General features: G+C 42.5%; 1 protein-coding gene across 6 annotated transcripts in view; it reads right to left on the bottom strand.

The window, feature by feature from the left end:
- Positions 1-16,342, bottom strand: part of bub1bb (BUB1 mitotic checkpoint serine/threonine kinase Bb) — an 89,457-nt gene that overhangs the window by 10,022 nt on the left and 63,093 nt on the right. For all 6 annotated transcript variants that reach the window (XM_068039590.1, XM_068039588.1, XM_068039593.1 and 3 more), the window contains 5 exons: positions 15,473-15,645; positions 10,890-11,021; positions 5,247-5,347; positions 3,840-4,001; positions 1,702-1,844 (listed from right to left, as the gene is read on the bottom strand). In XM_068039590.1, the coding sequence (XP_067895691.1) occupies positions 1,702-1,844; positions 3,840-4,001; positions 5,247-5,347; positions 10,890-11,021; positions 15,473-15,645 (711 nt within the window). The remainder of the gene's footprint in view (positions 1-1,701; positions 1,845-3,839; positions 4,002-5,246; positions 5,348-10,889; positions 11,022-15,472; positions 15,646-16,342) is intronic.

The raw sequence follows: 16,342 nt of genomic DNA, 5'->3' as shown, positions 1-16,342 counted from the left end.
GCAAACAGTGGAGGGGGTGCCAATCAAGCAGGATGGTGTCGAGCTTCTTGTGTTGTTGGAGCTGCACCCATCCGGGCAAGTGGAGAGTATTCCATCACACTCCTGACTTGTGCCTTGTAGATGGTGGACAGGCTTTGGGGAGTCAGGGGGTGAGTTAGTCGCTGCAGGATTCCCAGCCTGACCTGCTCTTGTAGCCACTGTATTTATATGGCTACTCCAGGTCAGTTTCTGGTTAATGGTAACCCCCAGGATGTTGATAGTGGGGGAATTCAGCGATCATAATGCCATTGAATGTCAAGGGGAGATGGTTAGATTCACTCTTGTTGGAGATGGTCATTGCCTGGCACTTGTGTGGTGCGAATGTTACTTGCCATTTATTAGCCCAAGCTTGGATATTGTCCAGGTATTGCTACACTGACTGCTTCAGTATCTGAGGAGTCGCGAATGGTACTGAACATTGCGTTATCAGCAAACATCCCCATCTTATAATTGAAGGACGGTCATTAATGAAGCAGCTGAAGAAGGTTGGGCCTAGGACACTGCCCTGAGGAACTCCTGCAGTGATGTCCTGGAACAGAGATGATTGACTTCCAACAACCACAACCATAACCATCTGCCTTTGCGCTAGGTATGACTCCAACCAGTGCATTTCACTGGTAATCAGGAATTTGGTACAAGTTACTCTGCTGCTGTACAAATTCATGTTTTCTTTCCTCTGAATGCACAACTCTCAGCAATGTCCAACAGGTGGGACGAGTTCCTTTCATCTGATCGGTCCTTCCCAAACCAAAAGCACAAGCTAGTCTCAACCACAGCTATCTTCCCACAAGCTGAAAGGAACTGTAGCCAAAACTGACTTTGCTGTTTACTTAATAGGAAACAGCAGCAAGCATGGATGTACTGGTTAGCAAAGTTGGGAACTTGCCAAGGATGGTTCAGGTTTATTGCCATTTTATACTGGAATTTGCAACATGGCACTGAAAATCTAAATAGCATTTTATCGACCACTGCATATAATTCTCTGGAATTGAAGGTTGCCAAGGCTCAAATATAAAAGACAGTTGATAGTTGCTGGAAGGACATGGGTTCAAGGCCGACTTCAGAGACTGGAGCACAAAAATCTACACTGATACTCCTAGTGTAGTACTCAGGGAATGCTGCACTCAAGAGGTGCCATCTTTTGAATGTTTTTTTAAAAAAATGTCCCACAGTCTCAGTCTGCCCAGTCAGGTGAACGTAAAAGGTTCCACAGCACTACTTAGAGACTAGAGTTCTCCTTGGTGTCCTGGACAATATTTATCCCTACATCATAAAATAAAAGGTAATTTATCATGTTGCTGTGCCATGCAAATGCAATTTTCTTTTTACTAGGGTTCGGTCTTTCTACCAGTGAATGCCAGGTTAGTCTTGGCTTCTGCCAGAATCTCAAAACATTTCTTTCATTATAAAGATATGTAGAGAAAGGAATAAGTGGCTACCTTTATTGCTTGGCTGCAAATTATTTATAGCCTCAAATCTGTGGCTGACTGATCATTTCAGGATTGGGTAGGTATAGACTTTGTATAGTCTGAGGGAGGAATCCATCACTAAATTCCTGAAAAGTGAGCTCCTGGCCCAATCCATCATAAAAATTATCCCAAGCACATGCAAGAAGAAAGGCATTACTCGGCTACAAACCTTTGTTAAAAAAGTGAAACTGACCTGTCACCCAGAAAGACTGTTTCAGGTGCTATACCCCCATGAACAATTTCAGCTGTGTGCATCAGTTCCACTAGGGTCAGTAAGTCAAGAGCCAGAAACACAACCAGTGCTTCTGGCACAGACTCCCAAATCTGAGACAGACCCTACACAAAAGGAAAACAATGATAACCAGTTATTAGGAGTGCATATAGATGGTTTGGTCCCAATTATTATAGATCGAACTTCATTTTCAAACACATTTTCCAGTGAGTCAAGTAAAAGGATCAAATAAAAATTCTATAATTTGTACAAAAGGAAAAATACTAGCAACTTCAATGTTTAATATTGTGCATTTTGAAAACAAACCCTCCAAAATGCTGACTGGTAATAAACCATGTCATGACATTCACACACCTCCAATGTGGAATTATAATTAATGTAACGCATATAAAATACAGTCAGGAAACTTTAGAAGTTTATATTCTTATCTCTCCTTGCTCAAAAGAATGGCAGATTAAGCTGGGATATGGTTCTACAGCTCTGGCAGCCCTCTGGTTCCTTATCCAAATAGCCATTTTTCAAACATGAGCTGATTAGGTGTCAGCAAGCTAACTAAGTAGCACAAGAGTGCTCAGTTCCACACAACCTTCTAGTAAGGGAGTCACCAGATAATGTTTGGAAGTGGGAACCAGACTGACTTTTCGCCCTTCCTGCGTAGGACATAATTATAGCAGCCTCACTCTGCACTGATCAGGGATCAAGCAGGAAATCTTCCTCTTCTATCTCACTCCGTACCACACTAGGAAGTGCATTTATCCATCAAGTCATTAACCGAAGTTACCAGATTAATGTTTTTCAACAACTACTCATTAGGACCAGTCCACTGGCTGGGGTAATGTATTAGCATGCATTGAGGATTGATTAACACTCAGAAGACAATGAGTCGGGATTAATGGATCTTTTTCAGGTTGGGATGACGTAACTGGTGGAGTGCCGCATGGATCAGTCCTAGGGCCTCAATTATTTACTATCTATATTAATAACTTGGAGGGGGCAGAGTACAATATATCCAAATTTGCTGACGATACAAAAATAAGTGCATGTTGTGATCAGCACATAAGGAATGTGCAACAGGATATAGTTGAGCGAGTGGGCAAAAATTTGGCAGATGGAGTTTAATGTCGGAAAGAGAGGTCATGCACTTTGGTAGGAAGCATCAAAAAGGTAGATTATTTAAATGGAGAGGGACTCCAAAAAAAAAAAAGTGCAGCATGGAGGGACCTGGGTGTTCTTGTGCATGAAAGAAAGTTAGCATGCAGGTACAGCAAGTAATTAAGGCCTTTATTGCTCGGGAGTTGGAGTTTAAAAATAGGGAAATTTGGTTATAACTACAGGGTGTTGGCGAGGCCGTACCTGGAGTACCATGTACGGTTTTGGTCCCCGTATTTAAGAAAGGATATACTGGCATTGGAGGCAGTTCAAAAGAAATTCACTAGGCTGATTACTGGGATGAAGGGGTTGACTCATCAAGAACGGCTAAACAGGTTAGGCTTTTATGCATTAGAGTTCAGAAGAATGAGGGGTGATCTTATTGAAACATACAAGATTCTGAGGGGGTTTGACAGGGTAGATGTTGAGAAGATGCTTCCACTAGTGGGGGAATCTCAAACTAGGGGACATAGTTACAGAATAAGGGGACACTCATTTAAAATGGAGATGCGAAGGAATTTGTTCTCTCAGAGGGTAGTGAATGTCTGGAATTCTCTACCCTAGAGTGTTGTGGAGGCTAGATCACTGAAAGTATTTAAAGAGGAGGTAGATTGATTTTTGAAATCTTGGAGAGTTGAGGGCTATGAGGAGCTAGCATGAAAGAAGAGTTGAGGTCTGGGGCAGATCAGCCATGATCTTATTGAATGGCAGGGCAGGCTTGAAAGGCCAAATGGCCTACTCCTGCTCTTATTTCTTATGCCTCAGTTGCCAAGAGATGTGTGTGAGCCAGCTCACATCCTTCACTAATCCTCCCATAAAAGCACACAGCCCTTGATGGCGAGTGGGATGGAAAATAACTACCGGAAGCAGCCAGCATGAGATTCAGCAAGTTACACCACCAATGTAAAGGATTCTGTTGTGTTCTCTCTATGAAAATTTTCAGATCTCACCTGTAGAGTTTCACAGTTCTTGCCCTGATCCACTGTCACACATCCATTCTCAAACAGGTAGCAGCTGTGATTCTGGCTGAAGTAATTAGTGAACTTGGAGCCAAGCCGCATCTTTAGCTGCTGATTAATGTAGAAGTCCCATGGCACAGTGTATGAATACACCTGTTGGAGGGAAAAATGCTCAGATGTCAATGCATACTTAAATGTTACATGCACTTCAAGTGGAGCAGCCTTCAAAAGCACCAGTACTAGCAGTCTCCAAATCTCTGCTGCCCATATCCTAACTTACTCCATTCACCAATCAGCCCTGTGACACACAGACCTTCATTGGCTCCTGGGCTGGCAATGACTCAAATTTTAAAATTCCATCCTGGTGTTCAATCCCTCCATGGCCTCGCCCCACCTTATCTTTAACCTCCTCCAGCCTGATAACCAACACCTTTGACCACCAATCCATTAGGCAGTGGTTTGCACGGAATGTCCTCAAGGCCCTACGGGAAAAGGAGATGGTGGACCCTGTTGGATGGTTCCCCAAGCAGACTGCCAAAGTCATTTGGCAGAATGCCTCATCACTAGAACTTTCAAACAAGCATCAAGACGTAGCTTGGCTGGCGGTGAGAAGGGCCCTCCCAGTCAGATCCTTCCTGCAAGCCCGGAGGCTCGGCCCCTCCACATGCTGCCCTCGAGGTGGCTGCGGTGGGGAAGAGACAGTTGCCAACTCCTTCTGGAATATGTCTTTGTAAGGCAGGTGTGGAAAGAGATGCAGAGGTTTTTGTTGAGGTTCATCCCAAGCAGCTCTGTAACACAAGAGTCTGTGCTCTACAGGCTGTTTCCAGGGACGCACACCAAGATAAGCATCAACTGCTGCTGGAGAATCATCATTTCGGTGAAAGACACCCTTTGATCGGCCCAAAACGTGTTGGTCTTCCAGCGCAAAGAGTTGTCAACGACAGTGTTGCAGACTGGCACATTCCAAGGTCCAGGACTATGTGCTGAGGAACACATTAAAGTTTGGGGCATGTGCTGCAAAGGCTCAAATGGGGAAAGACCACTGTACAAGGTCCTCCCACCAAAGTGAACTGAGGGGTTGGACCCAGGGGACACCCCTCGGGCTGTATAGACCAAATATGAGTTTGCTGTAAAATATACTGGCATGTAAAATGGAATGGAAGGGTTGAGGCAACTCACTCCTGTATCGAAGAAAATGGATTTCTTTTGCACTTTTTGGACTGTCAACTTGGTGCTGTTTTGAATGGGTTTGGAATTTTTATACAGATTTTAATAAAGTATATTTTTGGGGAAAAAAATTAGGGGGTTGGGTAACAAATACTAGCCTTGCCAGAAACACTCCTATCCCATAAAAGAAAAAACCATTCCATCTTAAACACTGATTGACAGGATACCCACCTTTATTAAAGCTTTGGACAGACTCAAGCTTTGATTGGTTCCGTAGAATACACGGTACTTTTCACGTACTGCTGCTTGTTTGACGTTAAAGGTTTGCGAGCCTGTAGAAAAAAAAACATGCATTTATATAGCACCTTTCACAACCTCAAGACATCCCTAAGTGTTTTACAACCAATTAAGTACAGTCAGTTATAAATGTAGGCAACACAGCTACCAATCTGTATACAATGTCCCACCATCAGCATTGAGATACATAACCAGATAAATTGGTTTGAGGTGTTATTAGCCAGGACTCCAGGGAAAACTCCCCTGGCTCTTTGAAATAATGCCAGTGATCTTTTAATGCACCTAGGACACAGATGAAGCCTTGGTTTAACATGTCATCTGAAAGAAAACGCCTCTGACAATGCGGCACTCAACACTGGAGTGTCAGTCTAGATTATGCACTCAAGTTTCTAGATGGAGACTTGAACCCATGACCTTTTGACTCAGGTGAGTGCTACCAAGTGAGCCACAGCAAACAGAAAAAAAAAGTGAAGCAAAGATTGTAAATTGAGCTACATTGATTCAGCAGTACTACAAAGACCTTTCCTATAAAAACGCTTTGACAGCTGGCCAAAAATCCCATTATAAAAAGGAGAGACATGTTGCAGCAGCATCAGAGACAGTTTCTGGATAATTGAGGTAGCTTATGCTCCCATTTCTCATATTTCAATACGAATTTAAAAATATCATTAACATATTATAGGGAAAGGAAGGCAACATCTTTGAGTAGGGACATTTCCATTGAACATGACCAAAAAAAAATCCTTTTCTAAAAAAAAAAAGAGAACCATTAGATGGATGGCTAATATGCAAGAAATGCGTTCTGTATGAAAACATTAGAGATAAATTTTAGATCTTGAAGATGGGACAGCCTGGCTCAATTTTCATGCAATCAATAGAATCAGAGGTCATTTACAGCATAGGAGGCAGCCATTCGGCCCCATCTAGTCCATGCCCAGCTCTCCATGGAGCTGTCCAGTCAGTCCCACTCCCCTGCTCAATCTTCGTAACCCTGCAAGTTTATTTCCTTCAAGTGGCCATCCAATTTCCCTTTGAAATCATTGTGTCTGCTTCCACCACTCTTGTAAGCAGTGAGCTCCAGGTCATTACCAACCACTGCGTAAAAAAAAATAAAAAATTGCTTTCTCACCTTCCCCTCTGCAATTCCTGCCAAAAATCTTCAATTTGCATCCTAGTCCTTGTACCATTAGTTAATGGGAACAGTTTTTCCTGGTCTAACTTATCTAAGCCTGTCACAATCTTGTTCACCTCTAGTAAATCTCTCCTCAACCTACTTTGTTTTCAAGAACCACAGCTTTTCCAACCTAACCTTGCAACTAAAACCTCCATCCCTGGATCTATTCTGGTAAATCTCCTCTGCACCCTCTCAAGGACCCCCACATCCTTCCTAAAGTGTGGTGACCAGAACTAGACATTACTCCAGTTGGGGCCTAACCAGAGCTTTATAAAGGTTCGGAATGACTTCCCTGCTTTTGTACTCAATGCCTCTATTTATGAAGCCCAAGATCACATATGCTTTACTAAGCAATCTCTCAATAGATCTTGCCACCTTCAAAGATGGATGCACATGCACCCCTAGGTCCCTCTGTTCCTGCACACTCTTTAGAACTGTGCCATTAAGTATATGTTGCCTTTCCCTGTTCCTTCTGCCAAAATAAATCACCTCACACTGATTAGCGTTAAACTCCATCTGCCAACTGTCTGCCCATCGCGCTAGCCTGCGTCCTGTTACAGGCAACTCACTGTTTGCCACACTTCCAAGTTTATCATCAGCACATTGAGATTCTACTCTGTATTCCAAGATACAAGCCATTTATATATAGAAAAAAAAACAATGGGCTCAGCACTGACCCTTGGGGAACACCACTATCTACCATCCTCCAGTCTGAAAACAGCCATTTACTGCAACTCACTGTTAACGCCACTAATTATACAAAACAGGCTGGAGTCAAAAGCATTTTTATGACTTCCTGCATTAAAAAAGGAGCATAAAATTTGTTTTAGTTGCATGGAGTACTACCCGACCCAGTGCAAAGAGTCTGGGTTGTAGCACTGTCAATGCACAAGTAGCAGTCTCAGAGCACTGCAAGAACTGAATGTCTACTTTTAAGACTTATCACACAAAAGTATCTTTGCTATTTAATAGGATAATTACTAATTGCTCTAAATAATTATATTAAAAAAACTACAAGCAATTGCTTGTCCAGACAAGTCACCAACAGGTATTAGGCATCCAGTGATTTTACAGTACATGAGTAGCCCTTTAATGAGAATATAGGTCTCAGTTCAACTGTTCGTAGAAGGAATGAAGTCTGACTGAAAATAGGGGGGGAAAAAATGCCACGTATATTATTCATACTACACAATGAGAGAATATGTAAATCTAATAAAATGGTGTCCGAACTAAAACAAAAAAAGTTTTTGAACTAGTATATGCTGTAGGTATTCAGTTTCATAAACTGAATGGCGAACATTGAAATGAATAGAAAAAAAGGTGTCCATGGTGTGACATGCAACACAAATGCAGTTTCAAAGTACTGTAATAGTATGTTTTAGCCCATGGGGTTAAAAGGGACAGTGGCTGCGTGCATAAGATGTTGGCTAAAGGACAGTGATGAATGGTTGTTTCAGATAGGAGAGAAGCATGTTTAGTATTAAAACCATTTTGGGGAGCACGAGAGCAAGTGCGGGGTGGCTCCTACATCGAGACAGAGGCACACTGGGCTTGGATAGAGAGAGAGAGTATAATTTGAAAGTTTGCAGATGATACAAAACTTGGAAGTGTAGTAAACAATGAGGATAGTAAAAGACTTCAGGTCAGTAAAGACTGGGGGAACACATGGAAAATGAAATTTAATGCAGAGAAGTGTGAAATAATACAATTTGGTAGGAAGAACAAGGAGAGGCAATATTAAATGATACAATTTCAAAGCAGGAACAGAGACCGGGGGCATACATGCACACATCTTTGAAGGTGGCAGGACAAGTTAAGGATGTTGCTAAAAAAGCATATGGAATCCTTGGCTTTATAAATAAATAAATACATAGAGGCATAGAATATAGAAGCAAGGAAGTTATACTAAACCTTTTTTTATAGAATCACAGGTTAGGCCCAACTGGAGTTTAGTGGCCAGCATTAAAGAATGTAAAGGCCTTGGAGAGGATGCACAGGACATTTACTAGAAATTATACTAGGAGATGCAAGAAATCAGTTTTGTGGAGAGGCTATACAAATGGGATGGTTCTCCTTAAAGCAGAAATTGGATAGGAGTTCTAATTCATGAAGGGTTTTGATAAGAGTAAATAAACTGTTTCCAGTGGCAGAAGGGGTTGTAACCAGAAGACAGATTAAAAAAGGTAATGACAAATAGAACTAGCTTCAACATGAAGGACTTAAGTTAAAGTGGACTGCCTGAAAAAAAGGGTGGCAGACGCAGATTCAATAGAGAATTGAATACATACTTGAGAAAAAAAAAGATATAGGACTATATAGGGAAAGAGATCAAATGAAACTAATTGGATAGCACGCTCAAAGAACTAGTACATAAACAATGGACTGAATGGCTGCTTCCTGCACTGCATGATTCTATGACTTTTGGATCCAGGAATTGTCCCTATAGTTTTTCTTTTGCCTAAGAGTTGGATAAGGATTTAATCATATCGAAACACATTCTTTGTTAACTTCCAGTGCTGATCTCAGGTAGGTCAGGTCAGGCCACACCACTTGAACCAGAGGTACACAAGCTTGATGGCTGTCTACAGACATTTGCCAAGTTTTAGAATAATGATACCAAACTGGTATGGTGTTGCTCTCCTGCATTTAGATGCAACTGGTTGTCTCCCAGTTCCTGCAAGCAATAGGACTGGAAAATGTAGACCAAGCACATCTCTATTTCCAATTCAAACTCCTGAAGATGATCCAAAAGGATACTGCCAAATCCTTCATGTTCACAAGGGAATGATGTGATTGCTGTGCAGTTCACAAACATTGAGCTGGTCCAGTACAACTACTTAAAAGTAGATTTTTGAGTGTATGTAGAAGTCTAGATCTACACTTTGCAAATGCTGAAACTGGACATACACCTGGACTGGTATTGGAAATTACTCTGGTGCTGAAAACCTCATCCATGCTTTTGCTTACCTCCAGACTATGATTCCAATGCTCTCTTGTCCAGCCTCCCATCTTCCAGACTCCAAAAACTTACTCACCTAAAACTCTGCCTGTAACCACATCAAATTCTGATCATGCTTACAGTCGCCAACCTACATTAGCTCTTGGTCCATCCCCTTGGTTTCAATTTTCATCCTAGTGTTCAAATTTCTTCATGACTTCACCCCACATCCCTATAACCCTCCAAGAACTCAGCATTCCAATTCTGGTCTCTTGTGCATCTTCTACTTCCTTTGTCCCACCATTAGCAGATGAGAGTTACATTGTCTAGCTCCAAATCCTAGAATTCCCTACCTAAACCGCTCTGCCTCTCTCCATTCCCCCACCCCCTCCATTAGGACACTGATTAAAATCTGCCTCTTAGCAAGCTTTTAGTTACCCATCCTAATATCTCCTTTGGTTAGTCAGATTTTGTCTGATTATGCTCGTATGAAGTGCCTTGGGATGTTTTACTACAGTTAAAAAAAAAAAGGTTTTATAAAAGGCAAGCTACTATTGATTCCAATTGAAATCCTTGCCCACATTTCAATAAACAAAACTGTGCAAGTTACTCTTGCTGGACCCAAATATTGCCATCATGTTAAGTTTGAGGACCAGATAGTTTCCAGCACTGTACAAGACGCAGGCAAACCTAAATCATCCCGTCAAGAAGGCAATTCATATCTTGCAATATTTTCAATTGCAGGGAGCCCATTTTAGGTGTTCAATGCACTCCAAAACATGCAAGTTCTTTCGATGTATAGTAAGCAAAAACTCCTGAATAGCCTAATGGCAACTTTGGTATTTGGAGAATGTTACAATTTGGAAATTAAGTTAATCTAATTTACTTCAATTTCCAATTCCATGCCACCATGGACTCCAAAGCCAAAAGTGTCACCTATCTAAAAAAGGTTGTGCTGCAAAGAGTAGAGAAACCTTCACTGGTGGAAGAAACCTTTCAGGAGCGTAAAGCTAGGAGCTTAGTCCAAAGCTGCATCAGTTAACAGAGTTTCTGGAAGGGTATCTGGCAAAACTCAGCTCATGGTCATCCTTAAGTGAACAGTTTTAAAAAAAATTCCTTTAATACACAAAGAGGGCCTCTTCTCTTTAGATTAAATGGCTAGCCATTTTTAATCTATAGGACTAAGCCCAGAATCAAAACGGACAAAGTTATAAACATAGCTGTAACCTTTTAATGTGAATGCAACATTGAACACTTGGGGCAAGGAATTTCCAATCTGTCCGACAGAAATCCAATCTAAATTTTTTTGGCCAAAGCCAAACACTCGCCCAACATTAACAGTTAAACCACTTTAGCTCAGATCAGTCCATTATGATCTTGCACTCCATAATTTATATCCTTCCTTCCCCCAACCCACTTTTACCAAAACACTGCTAGGTGATGTGAACAGAACTCTGTCTCTTACCCAGATTCAGCTCAAGTCCATCTTCAAATGTAGGTATTGGACAGTTCTGAATGTGGAACTCTGGGAGCGAGCTCAACGGCACTGGAAGGGACAACAGCAATTGATTCTGCACTTCTACATCCCACGGGTTCTCTGGAATTTAATCAGACAGTGGGCATTTCAGAAACAAGAGAAACAAAGCACATTTGGTTCCGTACACTAACAATTCATAGCCAAGGGTGTGGTGTGGTGCACACAGGATATGTCCACTATTATGTTTTGGAGGCAAGAGTGTGCACAATTTTTGGCAGCATGTAATCCAGAGTAGACAAAATATACACCAACTTGGAGGCTAAAGTTTGTGTCTCCAAAAAACAGATAAATTGCACCGTCGAGACAATACAGGCAGCAGTGTTGTGGTGGGAACTGGAAGGCTCCAGAGCAGTCACTGTAATGAAAAACTATTCGTACTGTTATAACTCGAGTTCAAAACCAAGACAAAAATTACTGCTGGCAATATTAGATGAGCATTTAACACATCCATAGAATATTTGCATCAGATATATTCCTGAGCCTGGCAGCATTAGCTGCTACACAACCAGATGAGGCAGATTGTGCTTCACCTGCCCAATGTTTAGTCAAGTGTAATCAAACAGAGGAAACTCAATTATGTGCCATCAAATGATCTCCTTGACATCATTGGAAAGAATAACACCATTCCAGACCTTGGCTCAAGCTTCCAACCCGACTTAGACAAATTTGAGTATTAAACAAGCAAAATGAACAGTTCTGAAATTTACAGCAATTAGAAACAAACAGTCAACATGTCAACCATCACATCTCCTGTACTTGCCTAACAAAACACCAATTGCATCTTTGAGAGTCCTCTGCAGCACAGTGGTATATAGTTGGGAGGGAGTTGCCCTGGGAGTCCTCAACATCGACTCCAGACCCCATGAAGTCTCATGGCATTAGGTTAAACAGGGGCAAGGTAATCTCCCAATTATCACCTACTGCCCTTCTTCAGCTGATTAATCAGTACTTCATGTTGAATATCACTTGGAAGAAGTACTGAGGGTGGCAAGGGCACAGAATGTACTCTGGGTGGGGGACTTCAACGTCCACCACCAAGAATGGCTTGGTAGCACCACTACTGACCGAACTGGCAGAGTCCTGAAGGATATATCTGCCAGACTAGACCCGCAGCAGGTGGTGAGAGAACCAAGGGGGGGGGGGGGGGGGAAAAAACATCTACTTGACCTCATCCTCACCAATCCACTTGTTGCAGATGCATCTGTCCATGACAGCATTGGTAGCAGTGACCACCACGCACTCCTTGTGAAAACGAAATCCCGTCTTCGCACGGAGGATAACCTCCATTGTGTTATGTGACACTAACACTGTGCTAAATGGGATAGATTCAGAACAGATCTGGCAGCTCAAAAAACTGGGCATTCATGAGTAACTGTGGACCATCAGCAGCAGGAGAATTATATTCAACCACAATCTGTAACCTAATGACCCAGCACATCCCTCACTCTACCATAACCATCAAGCCAAGGTATCAACCCTGGTTCAATAAAAAAAAAAAAGAGTGTAGGAGATCATGCCAGGAACAGCACCAGGCATACTAAAAAATGTGTCGTCAACCTGGTGAAGCTACAATACAGGACTACTTGCATGCCAAACAGGGGAAGGAGCATGCAATAGACAAGGCTAAGCAATCCCACACCAAAATGATCAGATCTAAGCTCTGCAGTCCTGCACATCCAGTCAGCAGACAGAGGCGGCAGCTCCACAAATATCCCCATCCTCAATGACCGAGGAGCCCAGCACATTAGTACAAGAAAAGACTGAAGCATTCGCAACTATCTTCAGCCAAAAGTGCCGAGTGGATGATCCATCTCAGCCTCATGAGGTCCCCTGCATCCAATCACCAGCCAATTAGATTCACTCCAGATATCAAGTAACAGCTAAAGGCACTGGATACTGCAAAGAGTATGTGCTCTGACAACATCCCAGCAGTAGTACTGAAGACTTGTCCCTAGCCAAGCCATTCCAGTATATCTACAATACTGGCATCTACCCGGCAATGTGGAAAATTACCCAGGCATGTCTTGTCCACAAAAGCAAGACAAATCCAATCCAGTCAATTACCACCCCAGTCTACTCCTGATCATCAGCAAAGTAATGGAAGGTGTCATCAACAGTGCTATCAAGCACCACTTATACAAACTGCTCACCAATGCACAGCTTGGGTTCTGCCAGGGCTACTCAGCTCTTGACCTCATCACAGCTTTGGTCCAAATATGAACAAAAGAGCTGAACTCCAGGAGGCAAGGAGAGAGAGTGATTATCCTCAGTATCAAGGTACCATTTGACAGAGTGCAGCATCAAGGAGCCCTGACTAAACTGAAGTCAATGGGAATCAGGGGGAAAAACTCTCCACTGGTTGGAGTCATACCTAGCACAAAAGGAAGATGGTTGTTGGAGGCCAATTATCTCAGCCCCTGGACATTGCTGGAGTTCCTCAGGCCAGTGTCCTAAACCCAACCATCTGCAGCTGCTTCATCATGACATTCCCTCCATAAGGCCAGAAGTGGGGATGTTCGCTGATGATAGTCCTCAGATACTGAAGTCCATGTCTGCATGCAAGATCTGGACTGAAAGTAGCAAGTAACATTTATGCCACACAAGTGCCAGGTAATAACCGTCTCCAACAAGAGAGAATCTAACCATCTCATGACATTCATTCAAAGGCATTACCATTGTTGAATCCCCCGCTATCAACATCCTGGAGGGGTGGGTGGAAGGGTGCTACCATTGACCAGAAACTGAACTAGAGCAGTCATACAAGCACTGTGGCTACAAGAGCAGGTCAGAGGCTGGGAATTCTATGGCAGGGAACATGTCCTGACTCCTCACAGCTTGTCCACCATCTACAAAGGAATACTCTCCACTTGCCTGGATGAGTGCAGCTCCCAACACCACTCAAGAAGCTCAACACCATCCAGGACAAAGCAGCCCACTTGATCGGCAACCCATCCATCACCTTCAACATTCACTCCCTCCGCCACCGAAGCAGCGGTAGCAGCGTATACCATATATATGAAGCACTGCAACAACTGAAACCTCCTTTGACAGCACCTTCCAAATCCCTGATCTCTTCCGCTTAGAAGGACAAGGGCAACAGATGGAGGGGAGCTTGCAGATGGTTGTCCCATGCAAGTCATACACTATCCTGACTTGGAATGCTGATGTTTCCTTCACTGTCGCTGGATCAAAATTCTGGAGCTTCCTCCCCAACAGTACTGTGTGTACTTGCAGAAGATGGATTGCAGCAGTTCAAGTAGTCAGCTCACCACAACCTTAAGGGCAATTAGACATAAGCTACAATTGCTGGCCTTGTCAGCAATGCCCACATCCCATGAAACAAAAAACCCTAGACTGGCAGCTGAATAAACCTACTGTTCACAGGGCCCAGCTACAGAACCATCTGCCAAAATCTGCTCAATGCTTACAGCACCTGCTATTGTTGAGAAAGGAGCCAGTCATCAGAATTGGTCATTGAACTGAAACATTAACTCAGTTTCTCTCTCCACAGATATCACCTGATCTGCTGATTATTTCTAGCATTTTGCTTTTGTATTTCAGATTTCCAGCATCTGCAGTATTTTGCTTTTGTAACAAAAACAGAAGTGACTGAAACACAATCACAATGTTATGGCTGGCCTCCACCTGGAACTAGGGAAATATCAGACACGCTAGGGCCAGTGCTTCGAAACCCACTCTGTACAGCACTGACCTCCAATTAAACCGATCAAATACTGGGCTCCTCCCCACCCATAACTCTAATGGCTTTGTACAATAGATGTGAATATACACTTATGTATAACAATGTACTTTGAGAAGCAGTATAAGCTGAAAGAGGTTTCCAAGGAACCATGTCCTGGAAAACCAGACTGGTGCTGTCAATACACTAATAGCTGCCAATCAAACTCATGATCATGTTAAAATTGAATGATTTGGCTGAAATCTGTTCCAAATCACTGACAGATTCTCAAAGCATAATGGTAACAATCACCTTAAATATTTAAGGCCCTGCTCAGAGAATATCCATACCTAGCAGTCTGAGGCATATTCTCTACTGAACAGAGCTAGGAATAATTAATTTTAACCTCTGTGCTGTGACAGCAAGAAAGAATCCAATAAACAATCCACCACTGAGTAACATGCATTATATCACATTATCCCATATTTGCATACAAACATTTGGAAATCTTAAAATATAGCAGCACTCAATATCCAATGTGATTACATTGATAGTTGGAAGATTTGAAAACATATTCAGTGCAGTTAATTTTTGTACTATCCTTCTTTAAATAAGAAGACCTGATGTTGATGCAGTTCCTGCTTGAGTTCTCAGTACTTTGTATTAAATCACCACCAGCTATCCACCCAGTCAGAATGTATTGTTAACTGCTACATCATGATGTTAATCCAGCTGAGTCACACTTGTCAAGCATAGTAACTAAACAGTTGGCTTGCTAACTTGGTTAACCTAAATAGGTCCTAAAGACGAAACACAGACAGCAGGTCCATACCAGAGGTGGAATTCACATTGTTGGCTTCACAAGAGTTCAATTGGCCCAGCTCCAGTTTCTCAAAGACATTCAAGTCACTCATAGTGCAAAGTGCTCCCACTGAAGAGGAGGCCGCAGAAGAAGAGGTAGTTGCAGCAGAGGACAGACCATCTTCATTTGCTTCCTGAATTGGACTGTGGCACAAACAAAAATTAAAATATTGCCCAATCATTTACAACGTTGTAGACTAAGTCACTGTAGCACACTGAATTAGAATGGAAACTTGCAATGAGAATTATATCCATGGACATGGGAAGAACCATTACTGTATTTGAATGGTCAGTTGCAGAATAGTCATGGGAGCAGGAGTAAGCCAGATCAACTGCCTTGATTCCCTATCTAACCTCACCACCTTCCCACCCCCCCCATACCATTATCAAAGAAGAGTCTAGCAATCCCAGTTTTGCAATTTTCAAATGACCTAGCCTCAGCTTTTTGGGATATTTTCACTACCTTTTGTGTGATGAAGTGCTTCCTGATGCCATCCCTGAACAGCCTAGCTCAGTTGGAGGTTATGCCCTCTTGTTCTGAACTCCCCTTCAATGGAGATCAACATTAAATCTTTTAAAATGGTTTAAAACTTTCAAATTGTTGATCACTCAACTTTCCTTACTGATAGTTAACAGCTGCCTTTCTTCTTGTACTGGTCCCCCTACCTACAAATTTGCTATTAGCCCTCACCTACTCTTGGCCTTTCCATACCAGCAAACTACTACCCTATTTCCAACCACCCTTTCCTCTCCAAAGCCCTTGAATGTGCTATCACTTCATAAATCCGTTCCCATCTTTCCCACAATTCCAGCCTAGTCATAGTACTGAAACAGCCCTGGT

Source organism: Heterodontus francisci, chromosome 9, assembly GCF_036365525.1.
Source record: "Heterodontus francisci isolate sHetFra1 chromosome 9, sHetFra1.hap1, whole genome shotgun sequence".
Classification (NCBI taxonomy): Eukaryota; Metazoa; Chordata; class Chondrichthyes; order Heterodontiformes; family Heterodontidae; genus Heterodontus; species Heterodontus francisci.
This window is presented reverse-complemented; position numbering and strand designations above follow the sequence as displayed.